The sequence below is a fragment of the Pseudorca crassidens genome, chromosome 10 (genome assembly GCF_039906515.1).
Source record: "Pseudorca crassidens isolate mPseCra1 chromosome 10, mPseCra1.hap1, whole genome shotgun sequence".
NCBI lineage: Eukaryota > Metazoa > Chordata > Mammalia > Artiodactyla > Delphinidae > Pseudorca > Pseudorca crassidens.
The window spans coordinates 21827901-21844050 of record NC_090305.1 but is presented as its reverse complement, the minus strand read 5'-3'; the positions used below and the strand labels follow the sequence as shown (position 1 = coordinate 21844050).

General features: G+C 44.5%; 1 protein-coding gene across 2 annotated transcripts; it reads right to left on the bottom strand.

The window, feature by feature from the left end:
- Positions 1-258: 258 nt before the first annotated feature.
- PGBD1 (piggyBac transposable element derived 1) lies at positions 259-15933 on the bottom strand. 2 transcript variants are annotated; one of them, XM_067752249.1, is made up of 7 exons: positions 15617-15933; positions 13367-13776; positions 11631-11787; positions 7991-8067; positions 5985-6114; positions 5259-5355; positions 259-2141 (listed from the first exon to the last, which is right to left on the bottom strand). In XM_067752249.1, exons 2-7 carry the CDS (start codon positions 13760-13762, stop codon positions 584-586), a joined length of 2415 nt encoding a protein of 804 aa, XP_067608350.1. In that variant the 5' UTR covers positions 13763-13776; positions 15617-15933; the 3' UTR covers positions 259-583. The 2 variants fall into 2 exon arrangements, with proteins under 2 accessions (XP_067608350.1, XP_067608351.1); XM_067752250.1 differs by lacking the exon at positions 15617-15933 and having other exon boundaries at positions 11631-11820; positions 13367-13505.
- Between the last annotated feature and the right edge of the window lie 217 nt (positions 15934-16150).

Here is a 16150-nt window from a genome sequence, read left to right as displayed (position 1 = left end):
CAGGTGACACAGGTTCAAGCCCTGGTCCGGGAAGATCCCACATGCTGTGGAGCAACTAAGCCCATGTGCCACAACTACTGAAGCCTGTGTGCCTAGAGCCTGTGCTCCACAACAAGAGAAGCCACCGCAATGAGAAGCCCACGCACCATAATGAAGAGTAGCTCCCACTCGCCGCAACTAGAGCAAGTCCCTGCGCAGCAACGAAGACCCAACGCAGCCAAAAAAAGAAAAAAAAAAAAGGCATTCCCCAGAGAAAACTACCAGGAAAAAAAGAAAAGGAGGCAGGATTTCATTCTTTAAATGCACAAATTAATCAATTCAATTCAACTAATAAAGGAGTTCCCACGTTTGATATCAAAATTAGACCTAGAAAAAGATACCAATAGATTTCAACATTTTTACAGATCATTAACATTGTTATAACAGTTTTTGAAACTCTACATAGATTTTTTAAAAGAAATATTAGTCATTTAATTAATAATTTCACTGTATACATACATCAGGTTTGTTTTGGGTACAATCTGATGTAGTTTTGATTTTTCTGTGTCTTACTAATGTCTGCATTGTATCTGTTTTACCTGCCTTAATCTGACATATTTGCATTATGTGCCAAGTAGAAATGGGCAACATCTCTCCGAAAATCCCCAAGTTCTAGAGAGGCACCTGGGTTACAGGCTCTGTGCAGGTGCCATGCATTGCTCATGGCTACATCAATCATGTAGCTCACCAAAACTGAGTACCATTTCTTGCCTCTTATTCTCACCCTATATTTGGAAATGATCTGTTCCATTTTAGCTACGCCTTCCCTGCATTCATCATACAGTTTCACTATGGAAGGCTGACTTATCTGAGGGATCTCCTTGTCATCGGCAAAACAACATATCTCATTGACTGGCTCTATGCCAACAGCGTTGGAGCACAGACTGATAATATCATCACCATGCCAATGACACAGAATTATCTCATCATTTTCTTCTACTCGGAAATCGAAATACCCCTTCTGCATTTTTTTCATATGTTCTGCACTCATCAGGGGACATTTTTCAGTCCTGTTCTCACGAATTGTTCCTGTTGCCCTCACCCCTTTCTTCTTCAAGGCTGACATCAATTTGACACTTGTAAAGAAGCTATCAAAACACAGGTGATAGGGATAGTGACCTCTCTCTAAAAGAACATCAGCAAAATTCATCACTAGATTTCCACCTAAACCAAGATCAAGATCCTTACCTGCCATCATAGTTGACTCTTCTTGATAGGGCTCAAACCAAACCAGATAACCCTGTGTGGTTGTACCACACCAGACTTTATAGCCAATTCTAATAGGTTTCCCATTCAGGAACTGGTCACTATCAAAGCACTCACACATTGTCTTATCAAGACAATAGTATTCTTCAAGGGGAGCATACAGGAGAAAATTTTTATTCATTTGCTTTATGAGAGGCCTCAATTTTGTAAACTTATCATTTTGATCTAGGTGGCTATTATCTGCAAAATGCAGGTATGAGAAAATCAATTCAAATCTGTCCCTTCTGATTGAATCTCTAACCAGGTTCTGATCGGCATCAGACATTTCCCAATACATTCCCCTTCTGGGACGCCTCACAAGGCCACTCAAAAGCAGGACACCAAGCACACACCTCATTTCCTGAACTGTGACTTCCAAGTTGACATTTTTCTGAGAAGCATAATTATTGGTTTCACTGACAATCAAGTTGAATGTTTCATCATCAAAAAATAACTCAAAGAGCTCCACTGGGTTCAACTTTTCACTCTTGAGATTCAAAAGTCCAGAATCCAGTGCTGACCAGCTTGGAAAGTTGGGTTTAATGTCTCTTTTAGTCCAGTTCTTCTCTGGGACACTTGACACCTTTGGTCTTTTTGGAGCAGGTGGAGTCTCAGGCTCGTCATCCTCTTCCACATCTGAATCACCAGAAAATGCGAGGCCTTGGAGCAGTTCACTCACTCGAGCTTTGTCTTTTTTTCTCCCTTTTCGGGTAATGTCTCCTGCAGCATATTCCAGGGATGAGATGTGCATCCGAGCCCACAAGTCAGCAGGGTGACAGTCCTTCAGAGTGTTCAAACGCGCAACTGTTCTTTCAGCAGGAACAGGGGTACTACAAGGGGCCTGGGGTACCCAATCTCTGGGAAAGAAAAAAGAATGTATGCTATAAAAATTCTGTCTCATTCACTGATACAGGATAAATCCACTGACGCCTAAGGATTCTTTTGTGGGGAATACTTCCTTCTCACTCCTCATGTTTCCATGGGGAGGGCTTTGGCCAGACTGAACATTTCTGGCCTCTTCTCACTTCCCACTCACTCCTCATGACTTAACTAATTGTTGAATCTGGGAGAAAGAACTGGGCTGTCCTCTTCAGAAGCCAGTTGCAGACATTCCATGTTCCTTTTTCCCCCAAGATGCATCAGGAAGGCCTATGTGCGGGGAGGGTCTGCTGTCACTATGCGGCCACTTAGCTCTGCCTCTGAGTGGCTTTATCAGTCTAGCTTGTGTCAGTCATAAAGCAGAGGTTTCCAGAATCATCTGTTTTACTCCTGTGTCTCTATCAATTGGTTCTGAATTTGGACAAGGAAATGGGTTGTTATTTACTGAGCCCCCTCACCTCTCACAGAATTTCTGAACATGGAACAACTTAGCCTCCCCTAGTTCTGCATTCATCTGGTGGATGCACTGTTTCTGGGGAGAAACAAAAGAGAAACTCAAACTTTTTGCCCTTGGACTGATTTTTATGCAGTTTTCAAGGAAATAGCTGAAGTTACTAAGATAGAAAGTATTATTTTACACAAACTTCTTTAATTCTAGAAATATGCATGTCATTTACAAATGTCCTGTTGGTACATTAAATTAGACCAATTTAAGAAGACATAAGGGAGGAAAAAGCAGTGAAAAGAGTATGTTGTAATATAATTTACACTATATATACTTGTTTGCTTAGAGCATTTATCATCCTGGGTGTCTTTAATGTCTGCATGTATGATCCATTCAGTAGATCCATCTTAGAGTTCCCTGACATCTTCAACTTCAGGGGCCCTGCTTGAATCCTGTCACTACACTGAACTTTCCACTGGTGAAAACTGAACTCCAAGAGCTCACTCTGTAGCCAATTCCTTTTCACTCTAGCCTCCTTGCACTCTTGTCCCACAACACCTGTTCTTCCATCTCACTCTGACTCCTCCGTTTCCTCCTGCTTTTACCTCCCTTCCTATTCTGTCTAGATCTCGTGATCCATCACCACCTTAGTCCTTCTCTTGCCAGGATCATCAATCACCCTGCCCCAGTGTCCTTCTGTAGTGGTGGGCCAGCAAAACTCAGCACCAGATCAACCCCATACTTAGTCGTCTCTGTTCCTCACCCAGGAGTGAGTAGTGCCAGAGAAATCAAACAACGAGGTAGACTGACACTGCTAAATATGATGGTCTCCAAAACTCACCTAGTTACTCAACACTGCCCAGAAATCCTTCTCATGTCCTCTCGTCCCTTTCTTCCCTGTTCCCCACAACAGGTGTTTCATCACTCTTCTCAAATCTACCAGTCTATCTCCAAACATGACTTCCTTTCCTACTCCAAAGAGGACCCAGAATTTTTCAAGCAGAAACTTGCTCTTTAAAATGATCCTCTGGGACGTCCCTAGTGGTCCAGCGGTTAAGACTCTGCAGTCCCAATGCAGGGGGGCCCGGGTTCGATCCCTGGTCAGGGAACTAGATCCCGCATGCCGTAACTAAAAGATCCTGCATGCGGCAATGAAGATCCTGCATGCCGCAGCTAAGACCCAGCGCGGCTAAATAAATAAAATAATAAAATGATCTTCTGTGGCTCCTGTAACTCTTCTCTCCTAGTCTTCTCCTGTCCTCTCTAGGCATTTGCATTTTCTTTCTCTGCCTCTCTCTGATCCACCTCCTCTTTAGCTGGTAAATTCCTGCTTACTCATCAGGGCTTGTTTCAAATGTTACCTCTTCTGGGAGGTCTTCTCCAGTATCCAGATCTCTGTTGGGTCCTCTCCTGCAAGCTCTGTCATAGCTACAGGGCACGTCATCATACTGCATTGTGTTCTGTGTTTTCTCATCTGCTGTACCCTCATGTGACTTATTTATTGAAGGTAGGGTCTCTGTCTTATACATGACTGAATATGAGTGATAAAATGCTTGCTGAATGAGTGGGGAGGTTGCTGGGGGTGCGGGGGGGGGTACACTCAGTCTCTGACATCATGATGGAACACCAAACCTAGAACATCCTACCCCTTCAGACTTCTTGTCATGTGAAACAGTAAGGTATCTTGATTCTCGGAGGCACTGTGAGTGATGGTTTCAGTTCCCTGATGTAAACGTACCTGACAGACACAACAGCAGGTTCCTATTCTCCAGTTATAACTCTGAGCTAAGTCACAGTGTTCTTTCTCTTACTTTAGTGCAGCTTGGCTCGGAGTTCACCAGCTTTATGAAAGATCTTACTTCTCTTCTTAGGCTTCAAGACATTTCTCTTTTAACTGAGATTTAGCTCCCTGTTTCCCTAAGATGAACAAATGTCAATAAGGAGAATCCTCATCCCCTGCCCTACTCTTCAGTGTAATTATCGCACACTGTTTCCTTTTTCTTCTTTCCTCACGTCTCCAAGGAGTTAATGGCCTCACCAGAACCCAACCTTTGCTCATGATCCGGTCCCTCTCTTTCTGCTTTAGGAGCACCTATGCTAGACATTCATTCCACAACCAACACTCATTAAGCACCCACTACTACCTTTAATTTGTCCTTTGTCATCAGCTACTCTCCTTTTAATCCTTGCTCAGGATTCTCCTAATGGAGGTCGAAGATACCCTACCTGTCTTCCCAAGTCCTCTTCCAGGTCTGATGATATTTCTTTCTTAACCATCATGGCAACAAACCTTACCTGCAGACCTCACTCTCTTGTCTAAATCCTCTGCTTCTCTATCTACTTTTCTTTCTGGCTTCAGTATCTGTAGCCCCACGACATAAAGGAGCCAGGGGAAGAGTGATCAGGCAAGGTAAACTGAGTCAGAGAGGATTCTTGGAGGCAACCGTGTACCAAATGGAAGTTTTGTATAATTATGATATACTGACAGGTCACCTCCTTGGCGTGGGACCTCCTATGATCACAGAAGTGAGCGTTACTCTTTCTGTATTATTCCAGGGAAGCAGGCTTTTACCAACTGGTTTCTCTAGTTTCATTTCAATTTCTTCTCACAGCTATAGGATTTGTTCTACTTAGGACCATGGACACTCACCTGTTGGGTATTCCTGAGACCTCAGCACCTCGTTCCATTTCTTCAGAAGTTTCTTGCTTTGTGTTAAACAATCCATCTTTAGTTACAACTTCTTCAGCTAAAATAATATGTTAATAATTTAAATGTCATTTGTTGCCTGAATCTAGAAAAACAATCTCTAGGGTAAGGAATAGGATGTTCCAAATTAAAACAAACAAAAAATCAACAGGTGTACCAGGAGTGCAGTCACAACAGTCCTAAACATGTGGCAGAGTATGGGAAGATAATAAGAAAGGTCAATTTGCAGGGGAGAGTATCTAACAGGGCAAAGCATATTACATATAGACAGTAGTGCTCACAGAGAGTGAAGAAAACTTCCTCTGAGATAAAGAAGGGATCAGGCAGAGGTGTTTGTGGAACTTTCAGATATTAAGGGATGTCTGAAAATGACAAATTATATGGGACCCTTGAAAAGGGAAGAAAAAAGGGAGCAGAGGAGGAGATGTTGAGGGAATCATGATGAGAGAAGATAACAGCAAGAATCAGTAGTGAGTAGCAACAGAAGAAGATAAGGGGACTGGGCAGGATTCAAAATGGCAGGGGCTGAGAGAAGTATGGAAGCAGAGGCCAGAAGAAGGGGAAGGAAGGGTGAGGGCATGTAGGAAATGTGAGTTCACAAGGGCCGAGTCAGGGTTAATGATGGGAAAGGTGAGCACAGCTGGGGACCAGCCAGAGGCCTGTCCTTACGCATCAGACTGATGTTTGTAACCTTCTCCTGAGCCGAGTTTCCATAGAGGTTCCTCTGGGCCAGACTCAGATGTGGCCACTGCTCTGGGACAAGGGCCTGGGCTGCTGCTTCCTCAGTCTTCACTGATGTCTAAAAAGGCAAAAAATGGCCTCTCAGTCTTCACTGTGGTAAGGATAAGGGGTCTAGGTGTGAAGGGTGTTGAACACCACACTGCAGACCAGTCGAACCAAGCCAACCAGCAGGGCCCTGCTCTCTCCGAAGGTCTAAGGGACGACTGTCCTGCCTCTCTCAGCTTCTGTGGGTTGTCAGCAGTCCTGAGTGTTCCTTGGCTGGTAGATGCATCACTCCAGTCTCTGCCTCTGCCGTCACATGGCCTTCTCCCTGTGTGTCTCCCTGTCTTCACATGGCCTTCTTATAAGGACATCGACCGTCGGATGCTGGGCCCACCCTCCTCCAGTAGGACCTCATCTTAACTTGATTACATCTACAAAGAATCTATTTCCAAATCAGATCACAGTCATAGGTACCTGGGGTTAGGACTTCAATATATCTTTTCGGGACACAATACAAGCCATAACTTCATCTTAGGTCTACTTCAATTAATGTTATTTTTCTCTTTCTCTGGCTGGTCTTTCATTATTCGACTCAATGCTAGTTTCATTCTACTGTCCACCCACATCTCTGCCCTTTCATTTTCCTAGCCTTTTGATCTTCTTATTCCTCCTTAATTCAAACCTAATGATTACACATCAGTGCAAACGTTTAACTACTTTGTTATTTCTTGGTGTGATCATGTCCAAACATTTGCTTTTTTTTTTTTTTTTTGCGGTACGCGGGCCTCTCACTGTTGTGGCTTCTCCCGTTGCGGAGCGCAGGCTCAGCGGCCATGGCTCACAGGCCCAGCCGCTCCGCGGCATGTGGGACCTTCCCAGACCGGGGCATGAACCCACTTCCCCTGCATCGGCAGGCGGACTCTCAACCACTGCGCCACCAGGGAAGCCCTACATTTTTGAAATACTTTTTTTTTTAATAAATTGCTTTTTGTTTCTCCATTATATAGCATTTTAGATAATTATATTGATTTAAATATACATATAGGTAAGTTTTACTTGCTATACATTTCTTTTCAGGAAGGTGAAGTATTTGTTAAGAACAGGAGGCACTGGGTCTGATAGGATTAAGAACAAATTAAAAGTCACAGAGTGGGGCTTCCCTGGTGGCGCAGTGGTTGGGAGTCCGCCTGCCGATGCGGGGGCCGCGGGTTTGTGCCCCGGTCTGGGAAGATCCCACATGCTGCGGAGCGGCTGGGCCCGTGAGCCATGGCCGCTGAGCCTGCATGTCCGGAGCCTGTGCTGCACAGCGGGAGAGGCCACAACAGTGAGAGACCCACATACCGCCAAAAAAAAAAAAAAAAAGTCACAGTGAGGAAATAGGAGACTTAAATATTTTTTAACTAAATGACTAGGAAAATGATTGGACCACTAAGAGAATAAGGGGGAAAAAAACCAAGAGTCTATTTTGTGAAGATGTGAAGTTTTGCCTTGGATACACAGAATTTCCATTATCATCACCAAATATTAATTGGGTATGTGCAGAACACTGGGACTATAAGGTAACATGAGGAAGAGTACTGCTTCTCAGACTGGGGAGAGAAACCAGAGACCCCCTCAAAAGATAAAACATCAGTCACTGAGCATCAGATGAGTAGAGGCACTTTCTGAAACCAAGGGCCTAACTCTGCCCCTTATTCTCATACCTTGAGATCTGGATGTGCCTCCTGCATACGGTATGGAATGAGGCCACTGCATAATCTATGTGATCTATGTGAGCTCCCCGGATGAGGCATAAGTGGTCTGTGATATTCTGTGACAAGGTGAAGGCAGAGGGACGGTGCCACCTGGAAGGCTCCAGGGTGAGCAGTGTGAGCCAAGAAAAGGGCAGGGACAGGTGATTGAGGGAAGCAGGGCTGCGACTGAGGTTCGCATAGCCCGGGCACCATGCTCACCTGGGACCTGGCTGAGTTAAACCCCTGGTCTCTGGGATTCTCTTCCTGGGGAGGGGCTGGTCCCTGGGGAGCAGGCCCTGTGGAAGGAAGAGACAAGAGTCCTGAATGAGACACAATGGCTTTTAGGAGAGAGCCCTTTGTGGGCGACCCAGACCCCAACTCTTCTTATGTTTGTTAAACATCCAGGAACTAAGATACAGATCTTACGCTAGAACATCATATCTGCTTTCATTCTTTCAGAATTCTAAAATTCTAAAACTTTAGGGTCCCTACCCACAAAATAAGTGGTGTTTATGAACTCATGAGGTGCTCTACAGTGATGCACTTTCACATTCATAAAGAAAAATTAGAAATCATTGATGAAAATAAGGAGAGGGAAGGCAGAACTTGGTGACAAAGGAAACATTAACCAGAGAACAAAGAAGAAAGAAAAGAAGCGGAGAACAGAGAGAGAAGGCAAAGGGGAAACAGGAAAGCAGAGAAGAGGAAGATGAAAAGAGAAAATAAAGATACAAAAAATAGAGTTGATAATGGGGGAGGCAACGTATGGGGGGAGGCAGGGGGTAGATAAGAAATCTCTGTACCTTTCTTCCAATTTTACTTAACATAAAACTGCTCTAAAAAAAATAAAGTCATACATGTACACAACATTGTAAATCAACTTTACATCAGTAAAAAAAGTCACACACACACAAAAACAGTCATACATACATACATAGAAAAGATGCTAACCCTGAGCTAGGAGAACTTTTGAGAATCTGCCACACTGGAAACTGTAACAATAATTCAGACAGTCATAATGATTGCAAGGTGCCAGGCACTGCACTGTTACTTAAAAAGATTCTTTCCAATTCCTTGTCTGTACAATGGGGAGAACACAGTCTACTTTACAAGGTTAATGAAGATTGAGGTAACATAAAAACTCTCTGTAAAAGCCCTCTGTAAGTTGTAAGACCCCACACAAGGTAATGTATCATTATTTTTCAAGATGGCAACAATATAAGGAGCCCAAAATTACTAAATGAAGAGCACAGGGGATAATTCTAACCCAAAATATAACACAGAACATAGTGCCACTTTTCCTTGCTCCAGACACAGTGGATCACTGTATAATCTTTCTGTTGCTGTTGTTTCGTATCTAGAGCAAATAAGTCTTGCTAGGACAATAAAATAGCCTTGCCCCTGATTCACTGTTACTACCTTACCTCCCCACAATGCATATATGCCAACCAACCAACAGCTTAAAAAGCGCAGTGTAAAGCAGGTCTGCTGTCAGAGAAAGGGCTAAGCCGAGGAGGGGCAGGATGGCAAGAGAGAATGGAAGGGGGCAATGGTATAATGCAGTGAGGAAAGAGAGCAACAGCAATGGGAAATTTGAGAGAGCAAAGGTCAGATCAGACTCTGTGTTTGCCTCTTATAATCCTCCTGAGGTGGAAAAGCATTAGGGTTAAGCCTGGGAAGAAGGCGGAGGAATGTTTTCAAACATATTAAAGTTCACTACAAATACCACACTGATCTGTTGCTCTATATCTCTGCCAAAGACAGAACAAGAGAAAATGGGCTTAAGTTGCAATGAATAAAATGATCTCAAGGTCTTTTCTACTTCTCCATCAACATATCGAAAATTTAACAATGTGTCTGACCCTAAGAATCAATCACATTTGAGCATTAAGAGACTGGCAAAAATAAAGTACTCAATAGTTTTCATTTTAAATCTAGTGTTCCACGACAGGTGAGAATGAAATACTATATACACACAAATAACAGTCACTATAAATCATATTTTTGATTTTAAAAAAGGGCTTCAGTGGCACCCAACTTTTTAATGATAAAGTCCAAACCTCCTGGTTTGAATTTAAACACCCCATAAAATGGCCCCAACTGACCTTCCCATTCCCCCCACCCACTCTTTCCCCTAAACAGACCCCACCATCCTGTCATGTTGGTTGACTTAGTACCCCATTGAAAATACTAGCAGGAGAGGAGGGAATGCAGGTAGCCTGGGAAACTGATCTTCAGTTCATTTGGTCGCAGGTATCCTGGAGAAATGTGCTTGGGTTATGACTAGTAAGCAGGGAGGCCCTTAGCCAATCTCCAGAATATTTGGGAGGGCCTTAGAGGGTATAAAAAGCCCTTGAGAATGACAGGGTGTGCTTCCTAAAGGACAACAGAGCAACCTGATTACACACACCACAGCAGTGGCGCATCGCACGGGGACCTAGAGAACCAAAGAAGCCCCCCCTCCGCCCAGTAGATGCTGCTGGAGTCCAGTTCTGAGAGCCAGCTCATGCTCACACGAAAGAATCTTATATCCTATGACCGCTGTTATCTTTCTGTCAATTATCATCACCATTCTGACAAGTACCTCCATTCTTCATTACCCCCTCCCCCTCCACAGTCAAAATGAGATGAAACTGATTTCAGCAGATGCATGTTCATCATCTCACAGGTAGATGGGAATACTCACCCTATGCCTGCTCCACTGCAAATCCTCATGTATCAAGGCTCAATGCAAGCTCATGACTCCAGGAAAGCTTTCCCAACCCCAGGGCCGTAAGGCTCCCTACCACGTCTAAACTTCTTCACGTAAAACATTTGGGCTTCATGTCATGGTGGTTTTTAATAACCAAAGAAATAAGACAGAACTATCAATCAAGTAAGTAGGGAAATATCAAGTTCTATTTATGCTCCAATGGGTAAATATCACAAGTAATCTGAGCCTCATACATTTTCTTTTATCTCCCTTGAATGTTTTTAAATCATTTATTATATGAACCATTTATTCTGCACTTAATATCAAAATATCAGTATTCACAGATCACCAATGTGGTGACTGTAAACCAATGTGGTAAATCATGAAGTTGTGTGTGTCATTTTGTATGCCTTTTCTAGGGAAGAGAGTTAATCCTTTTCAATAAATTCTGGGGGAAAATGATAGCATCCCTCACCACAAAGGTTAAAAAACATTGCACTACAGAGCTCTGAGGTCTCCTTTTTGAACGATCTGTATACTTCTGTGTGTTCTCAAACCATCTGCAAACTGCAGGCCGCAGACTTTGCCTTCTTTGCACGGCCTATCTTACTGCACACAGCTGAAATATAACCAGTAGCTGGGATGGATACGGAAAGTGAGAGAGCCGTGCACACAGGAGGGTACACTCCAAGTGCAGGAAGGAGAGAACCTGTTTAAACCTAAAGCTGTATGTAAATTACTGAAAGATTAGAGGCAGGGAGGCTACTGAAGAAAATGTTACCATGGGGAAAAGACAAATTTATGGAAAGCTACCAAGTAAATATTTAAAATATTCACAAGTGTAGAATTAGAAATGTGGAATAGAGATATATAGTAAAGAGAGAATCTTGGTCAGAAGGTCACGTGACTTAACTCTGCCTCTGTTGACCCTGGTCAAGTCACTTAAACTCTGAGTTTTGGTTTTCCTAACTATTAAGGGTGTTGGATCAGAATATCTTAGACTTCTAACATTTTACAATTCCAAATGTTTTTAAAAGTTTGCTTAGGTATAGGGCTAACAACAACAACAAAAAAAACCCACAGATAAACAAGCTTTACTTAGAAGGCCATGCACCTGCCAGCGGCCTGCTCCCAGTGTCCTTACTAAACTCACCCTCCGGCACTCACCACTCACTTCTTGGGCGACCTCTTGGTGGGGCTCTGGGGGTTCACACTTCAAGGTGGTTACCCCAGGCAGTAGCTGGGGCCTCTGACACTCCAAAGAGGTTCCTTGATATTCTGTCACCGGTAGGTGCATATCCTGTCCCTGAGTGTAGACAGAAGCCTGGGGACAAAAGGTTCACTTTGAAAAGGCATCCTGGGGTGGGAAGGAGACACAATAGGGAGGAGATATGGGGGTATATGTATACATATAGCTGATTCACTTTGTTATACAGCAGCAACTAACACAACACTGAAAAGCAATTATACTCCAATAAAGATATTAAAAAAGAAAAGAAAAGAAAAGGCATCCTGGTGGGAACTGGACCCAACAGCAGTTAGGGATATCCTCAAGGGAACACCAGAGAAGCTCCATTTAATCCTTAAGCAGCAGCAAGACAGAGTAGCAAGACAGAGACTTCCTTCACTCATTTGATGAATATGGGCTGAATGCTTACTAAAAGCCAGGCTCTGTTCTATGTGCTGGGGATATAGTGCCAAAGAAGAGACACAAGACAGGCAAAAATCCGTGCCTAGAAAAACAAAACAAAAATCCAGATGGTTGCTTAACTAGTGGGTGGAAGTTCAATGAGAAATAGGATATGTACACTGTCTCAAAATGTCTTCCACAAATTTCTTATTAATTACAAAGGGGAAAATGGTAACTTTATAGTAGAGAAACCTGACAGATACCACCTTAACCTCATCAGTAATGGGACAATCCATCACCATGTGCCTCCTGATGTGATGCACTGAGGAGACCACAATGTCACTTCTGTGGTATTCTAGCCAAAATGCACAACCTGGGTCTTATCATGAGAAAATACAAGGCAAACCCAAATTGAGGGGCATTCCAAAAAATAACTAGTCTGTACTCTTCAAAAATGTTATTGTTGGGCTTCCCTGGCGGCGCAGTGGTTGAGAGTCCGCCTGCCCATGCAGGGGACATGGGTTCGTGCCCCGGTCCGGGCAGATCCCACATGCCGCGAAGCGGCTGGGCCTGTGAGCCATGGCCGCTGAGCCTGCGCGTCCAGAGCCTGTGCTCCGCAACCGGAGAGGCCACAGCAGTGAGAGGCCCGCGTACCGCAGAAAAAAAAAAAATGTCATTGTTATGACAAAGGAAGACTGAACAACCTTTCCAGATCTAAGAAGACTGAAGAGACGGCAACTAAATGTAATGTGTGATGCTGGACTGTATCCTGGATTGGGGCAAAACTGTCATAAAGAATCCTACTGGGCTATCATGGATGTATCTAAACAAGGACTACTGTTGAGGTGATAGTATCATAAAAATTTTAATTTCCCAAAACTTGATAGTATGTATTCTGGTTATACAAGAGAATATCTTTCTTCTTCAGAAATACACACCGAAGTGTTTAGAGATAAAGGGGTATGGTATCTCCAACTAACTCCAATCTCAAATGGTTCAAGAAAAAAAATGTGTGAGCCTGTGTGTGTGTGTGTACACATATATGTACATATACAGAGAGAGAGAGGGAGCACGTGCTCGCACACGAGAGGGGCACATCCTGTAACAAATGTTAACAACTGGTGAATCTGGGTGAAGAGTACACAGTAGTTCTCTGTACTACTCTCCCAAAACTTCTATAAGTTGTAAATTACTTCAAAGTAAAAAGTTAAAACTTAACAGACAAATGTTCGCCATTACATCTCCCAGGCCACCACACACATTCTCTTCCCACCTGCTGTCCTGAGTCTCCTGTGTCTTTCTCTAGATTCTCCAGCACTGTCACTGCATCTTCCCCGCTCTCCAGAGGATACACCTGCACCCAGGCCTGGAGCTCCTGGGGCAGGATGGTCAGGAACTGCTCCAGCACCAGCAGCTCCAGGATCTGCTCCTTGGTGTGGGTCTCCGGCCGCAGCCATTGATGGCAAAGTTCTTGGAGCTGGGCCAGAGCCTCCCGGGGCCCGGTTACCTCCTGGTAGCAGAACCGCCGGAAGCGCAGGCGGCAAAGCTCCAGAGTGTGGGAGCTGCTGTCCTGTGAGCTGCACATCTGCTCCCATGTGGGATCTTCCTCCTTCACTTTCACAAGGCTGTCTCCATTCTCGGGAGCGGGGCCTGGCGAAGCTTCATCCATGTTGACCTTAAAGGCTAGAAAAAGGTTCACTTAGCTGAGGTCTATGCTCCAGAAATGTTTTTCCAAATGTACATCTGAAGCATAAGAATTGATCAGTAACATAAAAATTATAAGAGCTTCAAAACTCTATGTAACATATTATATTTTTGTCCCCACTCTAAGTGATGCTCAAAAACTGAGCCTGCTTGTCAATATTATCAGTGAAATTAATCAGAAGTCCACCTTGAATCCTAAGGGAGTTGAGCCCAGAGGCAAGGGATGTAAGGTAAGGGACACCAGGGAAGAAGGGTTAACAATAAGAATGCTTGAGCAGCTTATACTTTAGATGGAGGGAAGGGATAATTTGATCCATGGAGGAGCCAGATGGCTGCCTTTATGGACAGATTAATATACCCTTAAAGTTCATCTATCTCTGCATATTTCTCACAGAATACTCCACCTTAAATGTAGGTGAGGTACACTGTTTCCAAAGCCTCCATCCCCTAAAACCTGTTATGATGAGATTTTGTCACTTTTCTCATCATGAGGTGGAGTCTACTTTTCCTTCCCTTGAGTCTGTGCTGACCTGTGACTTGTTTTAACCAATAGAATATGGCAGAAGTGACAATGTAAGAGGAAGTGCTCTTGTAGTGCCAGACACACAGCCATGAGACTTCCATGCTGTGAGAAAGCCCAAGCTAGCCATGCAGAGGTCACGTGGAAGAGAACCATGGAGCCCCAGCTGGGCCCAGTCCCCAGCTGATTGACCAGCAGCCACATGAGTAACTCCAGTAATACTGCCCAGTCAACCCATAGAATCATAAGAATAAGCTGAGGTTGTTTTAAGCCACTAAGTTTGGGGCTTTATTTTTTTATGTAACAATAGATAACAAACAGTAGAAACACTTCAACTTCTGTTTCTCTTCTCACCTGTTCCTTTTGTGATCTCAATCAAAATTCAATATGTCTCTATTCTAAGAACACTTAAATCTCTGTCTGGCTCTGACTTGCCTTTCGTATTCCAAACTCACATCTTGGGCCTCTCCTGCACTGTAATTTCAACACATCCCAAACTGAAATCAGAATCCCCTCAAAGCTGCACTCACTCTGTATTTTTCAGTTTCTACTGGCATCACCACCACCTTCCATGCATTCAGGCTCAAAACCAGCTTACATATATTATATATAATCACCCTGAGTCCAGTCAATTCTTCCTCCACAACCCCTCTTGCAGCCACTCCTTCCTTTTTACTCCTGCTTTACGATTTACATTCACTATTACAATAATTTTCTGTGTGGTATTCCTGCCGCACCACACACTCCATCATCACTGGATCGATATTTCCTAAAGCACAATTCGAAACATATTCGACACACCTGTCCCACCAAAAAGCGGGTTGAACTAAATTCAAACTCCCCAGGATCTGATCTTAACTGAGTTTGACTTGTGTGTTTGTCACTCGATAAACATTTATCAAGCACGTCATTTTCCAAGCATAACGCTAACCCCATAATAAAAGACATAGACCCTACCTCCAAGAAAGCCATCGTCTTCCCAAATGCCTCGTAACACTGCCAGCTGATACTCAGATTTGTTCCACCAACCTTGTAGTTTATGGCCACGACCAGTCTTCTAACGGTATATTCCCAAGGCTCCGTGCAAATGCCACCCCCAAACCTAATGTACAGACAGTCTTCTGTCCTCTGAGCCGCTCAGGTGGAGGGTGTTCCCATGGAAGTGAGCCCAAACCTGCCTCACCAACCCATTTCCCTCTCCAACCCGCATTACGGATCACACCCCGCACCACCGCCACCACCCCTGCCCCTTGAGGACAGGGGTTTATCTTTGCATGACCTCAGCGAGCCCAGGCTTACCTGGTATTCAACAAATACTGGCGAACGTCTTGCCGGAGACACGTAGATGTACTGGGATGTCGGTAGCCGGGACCTGCGACGGGCCCAGAACGCATCTTACTGCGATTGCCCCCCAGCTCCTAGCGCTTGGCATATAGCGGGCACTCGGTGAGTGACTGTCTAATTGCTGGTTAACGGACCAAAAGTTCAAGGAACATGCACAACGAAGATATGGCCGACCCAGTGAAAAGCCCCACCGGAGGGCGGAGGCCCGGCTCTCCACAGTCGGGATGAGCCAGTCGCCTGTCCCCGCAGGGCCCGGGCGTCTGCCGCTTCCGGCCGTCGGGACCTGGGGTCAGAGTTCCTCTCCTGCCGCGCGAGCAGCCGAACCTCAGCCCGGCCGGCTCCATGCCTCTCTAGGAATGCGGCCGCACGTCTCACTGGTGCGCCTGGCGGACCCCCGCAGCCCCCGCCCGCCCTGCTCAGTTGCTGAGTCCCCACCAGGCCATGGGGCTGTTCCCAGCCTGCCCCTCATTTTTGCAATCATTTCAATTA